Raw genomic sequence first — 15,336 nt, 5'->3', positions numbered from 1 at the left:
CCTGCCTCTAACACCAACCCTGCCTCTAGGCCTAACCCAAAGCCTAACCCTGCTTCTAACCCTGAAACCCAACCCTGCCTCTAACACCAAACCCAACCCCGCCTCTAGGCCTAACCCAAACCCTAACCCTGCTTCTAACCCTGAAACCCAACCCTGCCTCTAACACTAAACCCAACCCTGCTTCTAGGCCTAACCCAAACCCTAACCCTGCTTCTAACCCTGAAACCCAACCCTGCGTCTAACCCTGAAACCCAACCCTGCGTCTAACACTAAACACAACCCTGCTTCTAGGCCTAACCCAAACCCTAACCCTGCTTCTAACCCTGAAACCCAACCCTGCCTCTAACACCAAACCCAACCCTGCCTGACCCAAACCCTAACCCTGCCTCTAACACTAAACCCAACCCTGCTTCGAGGCCGAACCTTACTCTTCTTCTAATTTTCTAACCCTAAGTCTGCCTCTAATCTTCACCCTGTTTCTAACCCTGAAGCCCAACCCTGCCTCTAACCCTGAAACCCAACCCTGCCTCTAGCCCTAACCCTGACCCTGCGTCTAATTTTCTAACCCGACATGCAGGCAAGATGTCTGCCACTACGCTTGAAGGAGATAAGGCGCACTTGACACTCAGCATGCACGTCACCCACAGTAAAAGAAAGAAAAGCCTTGTTGATCACATAACTCCACGTTTGTCTATGCAAAATGTACTCAACACCAGAATGAAGAAGGCTCACGATACCGACAATCTGAAGAAGAAGAAGAGGAAGCAAAAACTCCACCTTGTAATCATCTAGCACCACAACACTGCGCGGACCACTCTCGGACGACCCCCCCCCCCCCCCCACATCCAGCCTGCCGCTCTGGTGTCCTGCAAGCAAAAACCAAAGTGCCGTGACGTTCCGGTGATGTGGAAAGAAAATCAGGAAAAGTGCAGCACCCGACACAAACAGTGATGGCGGACATTCTCGCCGACGACAACAACGGCGGCAGCGGCGGCGCCCGGGCTGAGCAAACCGTTTCGTCTCCCTAAAAGCTGCAAAGGGGACGCTAACGGCGCCCCGTGGGGGTCACCGTGGAGCCAAAATGAAGCTCACCATAAAGCTCCGTTTCAAGGAGACGCCTCATAATCGAAGCCAAGCACCCCTTCAGGGACCCCTCTAGAGGCCAGTGAGGTCCACGATGGCCTTAATGAAGATGGTGTCGTCACGAATGTAGGAGTTTTTGGCGTCCAGTTTGGAGAGAGGGCAGAAGAGCGGGCAGCCGCTGGCAATGTTCATCTCGCTCACGGGCCGCTGGAAGGAGGAGGACGTCACATCCGGGCGAAAGGCGTCGATGATGTGCTCACGGTTGCTCTGGTCCAGCAGCATCAGCGTCACCTGGAGGAGACGACGACGGTGACCGCTTTGTTTCAGACATGTTCAGAAGGCGACCTTTTACCTTTTGGTTGAACGGCCATTTGAGCAGAGCGTCGCTGAGTCCTCTCATGACCACAAAGAACAAGGACAGGTGGCTGCCTCGGCCCGTCCCGTCTCCGTTCAGATAGATACGTAGACACATCTTGTAGCCGTACTTGCTGGTGTAGAAGGCTGCAAAAAGTACACTCAAATAAACTTACAGTATGTAATGGTAATGGTAATGTTTTTTTTCAGTTCCCAGTTCCACATGTTCAAAAGGAGTAGGAAGAAACAAAGCTTATTAAATCCTACCCCTCCATCTGGAACTTTTACAATCAGTAACTGTTACATTTGTTCACTTCCTGCTTACAATAATACAGTTTAAGTTTTTTTTTTTTGTTTTTTTTATAATGTACCTCGTACCAAAGTATGAGGTGATATTACCATACACTTCCATACACACAAAAAAGAAAAAAACTTAAACTGTATTATGGAAAGCAGGAACTGAACAAATGTAACAGTTACTGATTGTAAAAGTACCAGATGGAGGGGTAGGATTTAATACGCTTTGCTTCTTCCTACTCCTTTTGGACATGTGGAACTGGGAACTGATTATGGGATGCACTCAATTGTAATCTGATGCATGTTCAAATGAAATAAAACCATTACCATTACAATGCCATAATGTGTACCATAATAAGTGCCAATATAGTGATATATATATATATATATATAGCACATCATGACTGGTTCAAGACTCTTCATCCTTGTATTTAGCAAACAATTACAATTGAGTGCACCCCATAATCAGTTCCCAGTTCCACATGTCCAAAAGGAGTAGGAAGAAGCAAAGCTTATTAAATCCTACCTCTCCATCTGGTACTTTTACAATCAGTAACTGTTACATTTGTTCACTTCCTGCTTTCCTAATATAGTTTATGGTTTGTTTGTTTGTTTTTTAATAATGCACCTCGTACCGAAGTACAAGGTGATATGAGCATCCAATGCCATAATGTGTACCATAGTAAGTGTCAATATAGTGATATATATATATATATATATATATATATATATATATATATATATAGCACATCATGACTGGTTCAAGACTCTTCATCCTTGTATTTAGCAAACATCAACTGCTTGTATTGTTTCTTGAATTGGCTCATGGTTGTGCATTGTTTGATTTCCTTACTCAATCCATTCCATAGTTTGATTCCACATACTGAAATGCTATGGCTAGCATAACGTAGTCCTAGCATAGAAGTGTTTCAAATGTACTTCTTCCCTGAGATCATATTTCTCCTCTCTTGTAGAGAAGTATTGGATGACATTTTTAGCTAATTGGTTGTTTTTAGCCTTATGTATTATTTTAGCTGTTTGAAGACGAACTATATCAGCAAGTTGAAGTATTTGTGATTTTAGAAATAAGGAGTTAGTATGTTCTCTGTAGGCGGCATTATGAATTATCCTTACTGACCTTTTTTAGCGAGTGAAGATTACTTTTATAGTTAATTCATTAATTCATTTTCTACCACTTTTTCCTCACGGGGGTCGCGGGGGCTGCTGGAGCCTATCCCAGCTGTCTTCGGGCGAGAGGCGGGGTACACCCTGGTCGCCAGCCAATCACAGGGCACATATAGACAAACAACCATTCACACTCACATTCATACCTATGGACAATTTGGAGTGGCCAATTAACCTAGCATGTTTTTGGAATGTGGGAGGAAACCGGAGTACCCGGCGAAAACCCACGCATGCACGGGGAGAACATGCTCCACTCCACAGGGTGGGATTGAACCCTGGTCTCCTAGCTGTGAGGTCTGCGCGCTAACCACTTGACCGCCGTGCCGCCCCATTTTATAACATTCATTCATTCATTTTCTACCGCTTTTTCCTCACAAGGGTCGTGGGGGTGCTGGAGCCTATCCCAGCTGTCTTTGGCCGAGAGGCGGGGTACAACCTGGACTGGTGGCCAGCCAATCACAGGGCACATATAGACAAACAACCATTCACACTCACATTCATACCTATGGACAATTTGGAGTCGCCAATTATCCTTTTTGGAATGTGGAATGTGAAAACCGGAGTACCTGGAGAAAACCCACGGGGAGAACATCCAAACTCCACACAGGCCGAGGGTGGAATTGAACCCTGGTCTGCGCGCTAACCACTCGACCGCCGTGCCGGCACCTGCTTTTATCATTATTAGCCCATATTTCCACACCTATATGTGCCTATATATGTACCTATATGTACAGTATATGTATACATACTACCCACTGATAATGTATGTAACTGTTGTCTAAGTTGGCCAGGATATAAACTCTGAGATGATGGTACCTGGCGAGAACATAGCTGGGGCTCGACCTGCAATGGCGTCCTGTCTCTTTTTGGCAAAATCTGAGATCCTCCACACAAAGACGCCGTCAAAGGTCGTGGCTGACATTTCCCTGAGCCGACCCTCCATCTCTGCCACCGTCAGGTCCTTCAGCCCCACCGTCCTCTCCAGCTGCCGCACCTGTGAGACCAGTTCTCTGCTGAGTCTGTTGCAGATGTTTTTAGAAGGTTTCATGTTGCCTGACCTTGTTACTCAGAGCCTCGATCTTGTCCTGGTCCAGCTTGTGTTGGCGATTGCTGGCCTCCATAGTGGTGGCAAAACGCTCCACCTCTCTGTTCAGGACACACACCACGTTTTCAAAGGTGCCCGACTTCACCTCCAGCTCCGTGCATCGGCGGCCCAGCTCGGCCACCTTCGTCTTCTCGCTGTGGAGCTGCAGCTCCAGTGCCGCACCCACCGAGCTGGGCAGCGGCGTGAAGGAGGTAGACACAGAGAGGGTGGGCGCCAGAGTGGGAGGCGGGGGCAGAGGGGCCGAGGTGCACGAGCCCGAACCGGAAGAGGAGGAGGAGGCGGCGGCTCCCTGCACGGGAGGCCCGGAGGAGGTGTTGCTGAGCAGGGAGACCCGGGCCTCCAGCTCCCTGAGGGACTGCTGCAGTTCCACCAGTTTGTGTCCCGCCACCTCCAGACCCTGCGGCTGCAGCCCCTCCATGCTCACCTTCATGCCCATGATGTAGTGCAGCAGCAGGTTCAGGTGCTCATAGGCAAAAGCACGCTCGTGGTCGTGGGTCTTCTCTTTTTCCACCTGCAGGTAAGACGTTGGGGTGAAGTCAGTTTTTGTTCATCCACAAAAGTTACCCCACAAGGAGAAGGAGATGACTCACCGACATGTCGCAACCGACCACGTGAAAGCGACACGGCGTTCTGAATTTGCTGCAGAACTTAATGTGGTCCACATACTGAAAGACATGATAGAACAAATCATGAAGCGTCAGTCGTCCAATCAGAAAAGACTTCCAAATAGTTCTCCCACCTTCTCCCTGGGGATTTTCTTTTTGGCGCAACCCTCGCAGATCATCGGGTACTTTGGACAGATCTCATCATGCGCCTGAGAAGCAAACAGATGCCTTGCAACACACCACTCTAAAAAAAAAAAAAAGGTTTTTGGCGCTTATCCCACCTTGATGTTTTTGAAGTGAAAGGGCTCCTTGCAGTACTTGCAGTTGAGCGTTCTCTCCGGGCACTCACGCTCACTGTGGCGTTCCTGCTCGCTGAAACGAATTCGCTCCTTGCAGGACGGGCATGGGATGATCATGAACTCACATTTGCCCTCGTGGTTCACCTGTGCCAAGAAGAGCAGGATAGTCACAAAGCTATGTCATGGCGGCACAGCCTCATCGGGGGCTTTGATGCTGCCTGACTTTGCCTCGCAGTCTAGGGTGTTGTCTTTCCAGTTGCGACTTAGTGACATTACTGTCGCCCCACTAAAACGGTGTTTTTCAACTTTTTTTACGTTGGAAAAATTTTGCGACACACCACTAACCAAGATTATTTGATTATTTTGATCTCCGGTGCAAGCAGCCAAAATAAATTCCCTCCATAAGGTGGCCCTTAGACTCTTGGTTAGGATGCCTTATGGAACACCCAGAACTGGTTAGAGAGACTATGTCTCTCAACTGGCCTGGGAACACCCCAGGAGATGGACGAGGTAGCCATGGAGAGGGAAGTCTGGGCTTCCCTGCTTAGACTGCTGCCCCCCCCCCCGTCACCTGACCCTTATAATGCATGAATAAAACACAAAGAATTGCCATGTTTCGGCCGGAGGAATTGAGCATTCTCAGCATGCACGTCCGTACATGTGAACTCACCTCATAGTCCTTGATGGTTCCTCTCCAGGTGCAACTTTCGTTAATGCAAACCGCAGAGAGGTTTTCCACTTCCCTGCGAACTGCGTTGTCGGGAAAAGCCTTTTTGAAAAGCAAAACAACAGGAAAAGAAAGGGAAGTCACGGAATCTTCTCGGAAAAACGTGACAGCAAATTAAGAGATTTCCAAATTAACGCACTGACCCGAACATTGAATACAAAACGACATAGAATATTCTGTTTTTGTTTTAAAAAATGTCAGTGAAATCATATTTAATTCATCATATGTCATAGCTGCATTATTTTAAAATAAGCAGTGTGACAGACATCACTGCTATGTGTGTGTGATAAGAAGAAAAGCTCCAACTCGCATAGGGAATTCCATTGTTTGGCACAGACCACAAATACTGGGCTCAATCCAGTAATAATGCTAATGTATAATGCTAACAGCGGCAGACATTTTAGAATCTGGCGTGCACTCACACATCCCTGTTTCAGGATCGACGTCGGTTCTTCAAAAATGTCCTCCTTGATGCAAGCGTTGCACTTGTGCGGTCCGTTACTGCAACCCAACAAAGACGGTAAAGGCTGAGATGTTTGAAAAGACGTATTTGTTTATTCTCCGCGGTCGGCGCACCTGACGGCCAGGTTGAAGCAGTACGCGCAGAAACGGTGGCCGCACTGCGCCTGAACGGGCCGTCGGAGGATGTTGTGGCAGCAGTTGCACAGGTGCTTGTCCTCCAGCTTGTTGCCCAGGATCTTCTTGGGGAAGCCCGGCTTGTTGCTCTCCATGGACGACGGAGGCGACGGCTCCTGAGAGGCCATCCTGTCCGATCACACGTCCGGTCACACCTGGAAAATGGAATGGAAACACAACACAATTTATTTGTTCCACTTTTCACAGTTTGTGATTTTTTTGGTGATTTTTGGTCAAAACCCCCAAATTGTTTGTGGTTAACTTCTTTTTAAGCATGCAGACCTCACAGCTAGGAGACCAGGGTTCAATTCCACCCTCGGGCATCTCTGTGTGGAGTTTGCATGTTCTCCCCGTGCATGCGTGGGTTTTCTCTGGGTACTCCGGTTTCCTCCCACATTCCAAAAACATACTAGGTTAATTGGCCACTCCAAATTGTCCATAGGTATGAATGTGAGTGTGAATGGTTGTTTGTCTATATGTGCCCTGTGATTGGCTGGCGACCAGTCCAGGGTGTACCCCGCCTCTCGCCCAAAGACAGCTGGGATAGGCTCCAGCACCCCCGCGACCCTTGTGAGGATAAGCGGTAGAAAATGAATGAATGAATGAATGAACTTCTTTTTACACTTGCATGACAATTATGAACACTTGTAAAAAACAAAAAAAGACATAAATCGCCTAATGTAACTCGAAAGCCAAGAAAAGATTCAAAATAAAGATGGAGGAAATCTTCTCCCTTTTTTATTAAGCGAGCGCCCATCCGATGTGAGCAGATCTTGCCTTTGTGGCGGTCGGCACCGTCCTCGGTGGGCCGGCGTGAGGCCCACACCCTTTGTTTACATCCAGAGCTGCTGGTTCCTCCCGCGCATCCATTGTCTCCTTGTTGCTAAGCCATCAGCATCCTCAGAGTCAGAAGTGGTACCCGCGGCCACGCCCCTTTTTCCATCACCCTCCGCCAGGCAGGAGAAGAAGCAGAGAGCGCGAGCACCACCACCACCACCACCACCGATCACCAAGAAGAAGCGCCATGAAGACGGGTCGGGACTTACCAGGCTAGATTGAGTATCACTGAGCTGTCATTGTCAGCAGAAAGAGAAAAATCCTTCACATGTGCGTCGAAGGAGGGCTCCCCGCCACACAGCACGGACGGGCTCTCCTGTTTTTGTCCAGCATCGCCATTGCGCTCTCGCCGACGGCCGGTGACGTCACGGGATGGGCGGGACCACAAGCTGCTCGACGGGAACGCACATGCGGGGGCGCGCACCCAGAACCAAAAACACGACAGACGTGCATGTTTAAGAGCGACACGTTTAAGCTCCGCCTACTCTAGAAAGTTAATTTGCATGTCTTTGAGGTGAAATGTTAGCAGCTAGCATGTATTGTATGTGTACATTTTCAACACGATCTTTCTCACTGCAGTTATCTTGGTGTCCACTGGGTGGTGCCGTTCTACACAATTTTGCCTGATCGTTAATCTAATCCCCACCAAGATACTTTGTAGTTAAATTAGACCTAAAAAAACGAATTATTTAAAATGAATAGCACAGTTACACTAAATCTAACATAGTATGAATGTAACAAAACCTTCACTCCAGAAGTGGTCGACTCTTTTAATACGCGATATCAAGAGTGGCGAACTACATACTGACTTAAAACAAGAAATACTAACGTCGTAGTAACTAGTATCTAGTCATAAACATACACGATTGCACATGAAATCACATTATCACTACTATTATTACATATACACTACTTTTTATAGATATAGAACATCATTTAAGAGCAATTTCAGAACATAACATCAGCATAGAAAACTTTGAAATGATGAAAATACAATGCTACATAAATACTACATATGCACCATAGCTAGCTTTTACTTCAAACAAATATCCAGGACATTTTGCTACTCAAGACAGAGATTCTACTGATGACGATGTACTTTTTAAATGTGTACACCTGGAAGTAAGAAGGACTGGAGGAAATGAGTACCTGCTGATGTGTCCTAATGAGTACAGAGTACAGAGGGGGGGGGCACCTACTCTGGCCCGGCAAGGTGCACTGTATTCGGGCACACGCTCCGAGCAGCGGAGCAGCTGTGATGCTGGCGTTTCAGGTGGCTGATAAAGTTTTACGACAGGATGTTAACGTCACAGACAGGAGGAAAAGGAGAGCATGATTTGCTCACCCACACAGTACGGGTATTCTCGTACTTAAAATTATTGCTTACCGGATTATGATATTTATCTGTATGATGACATAATTCCCTGATATGGTGCACCACTAATAAATACTCTACCGTACTGTGATATAAATACTTGGCATGGGTCCTGAGTGGGGCAAAGGAGAAGATGTTATTGCACAAGTTCTTTTCAAAGCTGAGACCAAAGGCGTCAGTCAGCAGGTCACATGACCACTTTCTCCTTTAGGTGTCCTCGAGCAGCCTCTGCAGGTTTCTTCGAATCTGAGGACACATTAAGTTATTCTCATACATTTATGACCTTTGACTCTATGACTTTATCTCTCGTGAATTACGACTTTATTCTCATGAATTTAACGGGCAAATTTTGGCTAACACGCTACTGATGCTATACTTTTTTAAAAATACTGCAGTTACGGAAGATGAAAGGAAGCGATTGGATGAGAAGCCGCACCGACCTTCTCCAGCTTGAAGAGGTTGGTGGAGAGTTCTCCAAAGATCTCAGCGTCCTGAGGTCTCGCCGCGTTTCTGGAAGAAAAGAGAAGCATCTTCATCACTTTCACTTCCAGACTGGAACCACAGGCCAGACGTAGTTTTCTATGAGATGTATGTCTTTGGGGCGGCACGGTGGCCGAGTGGTTAGCGCGCAGACCTCACAGCTAGGAGACCAGGGTTCAATTCCACCCTCGGCCATCTCTGTGTGGAGTTTGCATGTTCTCCCCGTGCATGCGTGGGTTTTCTCCGGGTACTCCGGTTTCCTCCCACATTCCAAAAACATGCTAGGTTAATTGGCCACTCCAAATTGTCCATAGGTATGAATGTGAGTGTGAATGGTTGTTTGTCTATATGTGCCCTGTGATTGGCTGGCCACCAGTCCAGGGTGTACCCCGCCTCTCGCCCAAAGACAGCTGGGATAGGCTCCAGCACCCCCCGCGACCCTCGTGAGGAAAAAGCGGTGCACGCGAGGGAGTGTGCAGCTCATACTGGCCGTGCATGTGTTCCCTCGCCGCCAACATGGAGTTCAAACGATGCTCCAGGACTGCCATCTTGAAAGCCATGTAACAGGAGGACGCCACAAGGACGCCGGCCCTGCGGGGACGCACAAAGCGTGGCGGTGACAGCGGGTTAAGGCGTCGGACGACAAAGCGGGCGACAAAAGTACTCACAGAAACAAATAGATGAGTAGGATGGAGTGCAAGGTCACATGAGGCCAGGCTTTGCCCACCCGTGGTACCTCCCCGGCCGGCGAACCTTGACATTAAAAAAAAATGAAAAGGCGTTCCCCAAGGTTCCGTTCTAGCCCCCTTTCATCATGATGACAAACATCAGCATTTAACGAATGTTCATGTTAAATGAGACACTTCACAATAAGCTACACGCAATGACCTGACACTAATCATTACTTCCTCAATAACTACTCTATATTTACAGTATGTAGTTGCTCACTACTACTCATTGGTTTCTCAGTAACTACTCTAAATGTATGTGCCTTAGTTACTAAGTAACTACTCTAATTCTATGTACCTTAGCTCCCCAGTAACTACTCTACACACAGGTTCCTCAGTAACTACTCTACACACAGGTTCCTCAGTAACTACTCAAAATGTATGTGACTGAGTCTTTAGTTCCTCGTTAGTTCTTCAGTCACTATTCTAAATGAATGTGCCTTAGTTCCCCAGTAACTGCCCAAATTCATGTGCCTTAGTTCCATAGTCACTACTCTAAATGTATGTGCCGTAGATCCTCAGATCCTACTTACTCATGAGTTCCTCAGTAACTACTCTAACTACTCTAGTCATTAGTCCCCATTAATTCTTCAGTAACTACTCTAAATGTGCGTACCTTAGTTGCCAAATAACTACTCTACTGACATGTTCCTCAGTAACTACTCAAAATGTATGTGCCTTAGTTACTAAGTAACTACTCTAACTCTGTATTCCTTAGTTCCCCAGTAACTACTCTACACACAGGTTCCTCAGTAACTACTCAAAATGTATGTGACTGAGTCTTTAGTTCCTCGTTAGTTCTTCAGTCACTATTCTAAATGAGTGTGCCTTAGTTCCCCAGTAACCAAGTAACTGCCCAAATTCATGTGCCTTAGTTCCACAGTCACTACTCTAAATGTATGTGCCGTAGATTCTCAGATTCTACTTACTCATTAGTTCCTCAGTAACTACTCTAACTCTATGTTCCTTAGTCGTTAGTCCCCATTAATTCTTAAGTAACTACTCCAAATGTGCGTGCCTTCGTTTCCAAGTAACTACTCTACTGACGTGTTCCTCAGTAACTACTCAAAATCTGTGTGCCTGAGTCATGAGTTCCTTGTTAGATAGTTCTTCAGTAACTACTCTAAATGTACTTACGTGCCTTAGTTCCTCAGTAACTCCTCTACTCATTAGTACCTCAGTAACTATTCCAAATCCATGTGCCTTAGTAACTATTCTACTCACTAGTACCTCAGCGAGTACTGCATTTCGGTGTAGCATATAGTAAAGTGAGAGGCAAAACGCATGTAGTCGGTGTAGTACCGTTGCTGTCCTTGCTCTTTGGGCTCGGTTGGAGGTGAACGTCGGCGAGGACGGACACCTTCCCGCTTTTGACAAAGGGGAGGCCTGTGAAGTCTGCTTGAGGAAACACAGACACGGAAAAAAAGACACACACGTCAAAGACAAACATCCTCCGTGTCAACAGCAGTACAAACACACGTCAGCATCCCAAGGCGAATCCAAGTCGCTCAACGAGCTTCCAAGTCGAAGAAAAGCTATCCAATTGCGTCATAAGAGTGTTGTTTTTGTGCTTAGAAAAGTATGCGGTGTGAAACGTGAGTGCAAACTCCGCCCCCAGGCTGACAGCAACCCCCTCATCAAAGATGTTCTTAGCTAAGGTGCGTCGTTCCCACCGCTCAATTTGTCGTCATCGGGAGTCTGGGATCCGGAGCTGCTGCTCTCCATCATCTCCTGCCGCCTCTGCGGGGCCACGGGAAGGGAAACAATGGACGCCACGGGTGGCGCGATGAGAACCAAGCCTGACTTTCTACAGATTCAAAAAAAAAATGCAAACATCCCATGTCACCACTGACCAGAGGAAGGGACGACGCCACCTTGACTCGGAAGCCGTCCTGGCAGGAGGACGCGGCGTCTCTGCCGCAAGTCTTCTCCACCTGCAACGTTCTCACATGTTTCAGTTCCACCTTGGATGAGGACAGACGAGAGCGTGGAAACGCACCTCCAGGTGGACGCAGACGGAACGCAGGAACTTGTAGGTGGCGTTGCGAGACAGGAAGGACACAAAGACGTGCTGGACAAACAGGAAGTGGGAACCGTCACGCTCCCACTTAGTACGTAGCGCCACCACACCTGACGGGCGGGTTGTCACCTGCTCCTGGGTGCTTTGGATGACCAGGGCGTTCGGCACCAGCAGCGCCGTTTTGGTTTTCTTGATCAACGTCACCGACGCCGCCGGGATGGCGATCTGACCGGAAAGAGGAAGTTGATGCAAACTTGATTGATGTCCAAACTTCAGGGACACATACGGAAAAACTGAAGGATGTTAGCATCAACTGTTAGCATCTTCAAGGCTATGCTGAACCTTCAAGATGCTAACAGTAATCCTACTGTGTATACAGTATGCTAAGCTAGCTTGGCCAAACATCTTAGCTTCAGCTGACAAAAGCACATGAGCGTAATATTTCATAATAATAATAATAATTTTACAATAAGCCCAAGACTTGGCTACTTGGAAAAAATGGTAAAATCGACAGCCATTTTCCGAGAATGAAGCCAAAACATCCAGGGAAAATAGTTGGAATGTAACGAGGAAAAGTGTTCATTGTTATGACAATAAAGTTACAACTAAAATCAAGTAAAATCATTTTAGCCATTGAAATATCCAAGAAAAATTACATTTCTGAAAAGAGATTTGGAATATTGTGAGAAAACTCTCGAAACAAGGACTAAAGTTGGCATTTTTAGAAAAGGTTAAAATATTATTATTATTATTATTATAGTGCATATATTTTATTATAGCAATAAAGTCAGAATTACCTGTGATTTTATGACATTCATTCATTCATTCATTTTCTACCGCTTTTTCCTCACGAGGGTCGTGGGGGTGCTAGAGCCTATCCCAGCTGTCTTCAGTCGAGAGGCGGGGTACACCCTGGACTGGTGGCCAGCCAATCACAGGGCACATATAGACAAACAACCATTCACACTCACATTCATACCTATGGACAATTTGGAGTCACCAATTAACCTAGCATGTTTTTGGAATGTGGGAGGAAACTGGAGTACCCGGAGAAAACCCACGCATGCACAGGGAGAACATGCAAACTCCACACGGAGATGGCTGAAGTTGGGGAAAGACAAAATAAGAAGCCAAAAAGTTACCACTTCCACACAAAATAGGAGGAGAACTCATTCATTTTCTACCGCTTATCCTCACAAGGGTTGCGGGGGTGCTGGAGCCTATCCCAGCTGTCTTCAGGTGAGAGGCGGGGTACACCCAGGACTGGTGGCCAGCCAATCCCAGGGCACATATAGACAAACAACCATTCACACTCACATTCATACCTATGGACAATTTGGAGTGGCCAATTAACATAGCATGTTTTTGGAATGTGGGAGGAAACCGGAGTACCCGGAGAAAACCCACGCATGCATGGGGAGAACATGCAAACTCCACACAGATATGGCCGAGGGTGGGATCGAACCCTGGTCTCCTAGCTGTGAGGTCTGCGCGCTAACCACTTGATCTCCGTGCTGCCTGATTTTATGACAATGAAGTCAAAATATTATGACAAAAAAGTCTAAAAAAGCACAATTTTGTGAGAATAAACAAAAAAATGAAATTGTGATTTTTGGAGAAGGATGTTGGGGAATGAAGCATGTGCTGTGAGACTTCGGTGGAGCGGGTTTTTATGAATTATGAAATATAGTGGGGTAGGGTAGACCGCTACCTTGGTATCCCTGCCAAAGACCTTGGAATGGAAGCAGATCCAGTTCTGGGAGAGGAACATCCTTCCCTGATACAAGATGTCCCTCTGCAGGGCGCAGGTGTAACCTTGGCGGAGGAGACAAAGACAAGGTCGGCTTTGGTCTAAGGAGGACATCAGCACATCAGGACATCGGGACGTACTTTGCTTGAGCGCCTCGTCTCTGCCCACTTCCTTGAAGAGCTTGTGAAAGTGCACGTTGGTCTTGGACAGCTGCAGAGAAAACCACATGTTTGTTTGCGTTCTCGTTCCAAACAGGAAGTCCACCGCTTAGTGACGCACCTGGCTGGACGGCGACGTCTGCCTGCCGGGGCTGGGCGGCGAGAGCTGCTTACCGGGTGTCAGGCTGAAGAAGGGGTTAGTGGGGGTCAGCATGGTGTAAAAGTGTGCTGCTGATTCAAAGTGGACGAGTCCCTCAGGTGTCGAGTTACAGTCACAACAAAGACTATTTATCTTTCTTTCAGGTGACTGAAAGACAAAGATGGCCGCACTCTTACGTTCATAGTCAACACGTAACGCCGCTAACTTTCACCCAAGGCAGTATTCCATAACAGGTGTACCTAATGAAGTGGCACACCAAGCTAACCATATGTTCACTGATTGTCAAAATATATGCTAACAAGCTGTAGGAAACAAATGAACAGTCATGATACAGTATAGATATATATATACTACATAGTTATGTACTACTAAGTTATTATTATTATATTATTATTATTGTGTAGTTCCAATGGTACGACTAGATGAAGGTTCTAGAATATGTATCCTCGGTAGGAGACACCTGGTTCCGGTGGTCTTTTTACGGATCTCGCAGGGTTCCGGTTCGTTGTCCAGACACAGCTGGAGGTCTGTGGGTCTCCTTCGTCTCCTCTGAGCGTCATTCTCCGCTTCACAACTGAAATGAAAAAACAACAGAAAAGTTCAAACGTCGTTAAGAACTTTTCCGGAACCGCCACCACCACCACCAGCAGCGGGCCTTCCCGCTCACTTCGCCCGTCTCGCTCACCGACTCCCCCGGGGGTGGAGAAGTTGCTCCGTGGCCGTCGGCGGTGTCAAAGGTCGCTCTGCCTGCTCGCCCATCAGCACCATGTCGGAGCCCACCTCACGACACCTCCACCCGCTGTCGGCCGAACGCCACCTTCACCTTCTGGGATAAGACGACGTCCCCGGGGTCTGGAGACTCGGACCGGAAAGAATCCAGGAAAAAAAGCCCAATGGAGGAGGAGGAGGGGCCGGGAAAGGGGAGGGAGTACACTGGGGAGGAAGGAAAGAAGAAAAAGCGCCCTCTGCTGGTCACAAAAAAACTGCAGAACTCCAATGTTTAAATTGGGTGGATCGATCCAATTATCGATTTTATTTATATCAGGGCAGTGTCGTATTTTGACCCTATTTTTTTAATTATTGTGTTACATGATATTGTTACATTGTCTTATAATGTTGTTGTAAATAATATGTTAAATATTGTTTGAAAAAAGTGTGTATTTTATTTAGCCAAAACTAAAGTCTTTTTTTGTCGTGTTTTTTCCGATTCTTATCAACGAACCCAGACGTCCCATCGCTTATTAAAACAGGAATATAATTTTTTAAAACTTACTTCAACCTCTGCCAAGTCATAAATACAAACTTACACCAAGAATGAAACATTCTTTATGATATACGTTTCGAGATATTTAATAGAAACCAAATAATGACTCATCTGAAGCTGGTAACTTTTGGAGCCATTTTGTTGTAATGGACAGATACGGCCACTAGAGGGCAGCAGCGTCTAAATGTACAACCTTTCAAAAGCTTGTTGGTTCTTAGCTAACTGCAAACTGTTTATAACTAAATGAAAACAAATGTCATTCACAATGGAAGT

The 15,336-nt window shown here is 46.7% G+C and overlaps 1 protein-coding gene across 1 annotated transcript; it reads right to left on the bottom strand.

Moving 5' to 3' along the window:
• Positions 1 to 412: 412 nt before the first annotated feature.
• LOC131106095 (uncharacterized) lies at positions 413 to 14,688 on the bottom strand. Its single transcript, XM_078794333.1, has 24 exons — positions 14,485 to 14,688; positions 14,260 to 14,373; positions 13,761 to 13,824; positions 13,622 to 13,691; positions 13,443 to 13,546; positions 11,861 to 11,956; positions 11,711 to 11,782; positions 11,565 to 11,645; positions 11,385 to 11,451; positions 11,014 to 11,106; positions 9,652 to 9,736; positions 9,470 to 9,574; positions 8,944 to 9,013; positions 7,211 to 7,361; positions 6,232 to 6,446; positions 6,078 to 6,182; positions 5,599 to 5,697; positions 4,911 to 5,072; positions 4,764 to 4,838; positions 4,615 to 4,689; positions 3,978 to 4,535; positions 3,736 to 3,913; positions 1,436 to 1,584; positions 413 to 1,374 (listed from the first exon to the last, which is right to left on the bottom strand). The coding sequence occupies exons 1-24, from the start codon at positions 14,565 to 14,567 to the stop codon at positions 1,156 to 1,158; spliced, it is 3,090 nt and encodes a 1,029-aa protein (XP_078650459.1). The 5' UTR covers positions 14,568 to 14,688; the 3' UTR covers positions 413 to 1,155.
• Between the last annotated feature and the right edge of the window lie 648 nt (positions 14,689 to 15,336).

The sequence above is a fragment of the Doryrhamphus excisus genome, linkage group LG10 (genome assembly GCF_037039965.1).
Source record: "Doryrhamphus excisus strain RoL-2023G ecotype Guam linkage group LG10, RoL_Dexc_Guam_v1.1, whole genome shotgun sequence".
Classification (NCBI taxonomy): Eukaryota; Metazoa; Chordata; class Actinopteri; order Syngnathiformes; family Syngnathidae; genus Doryrhamphus; species Doryrhamphus excisus.
This window is presented reverse-complemented; position numbering and strand designations above follow the sequence as displayed.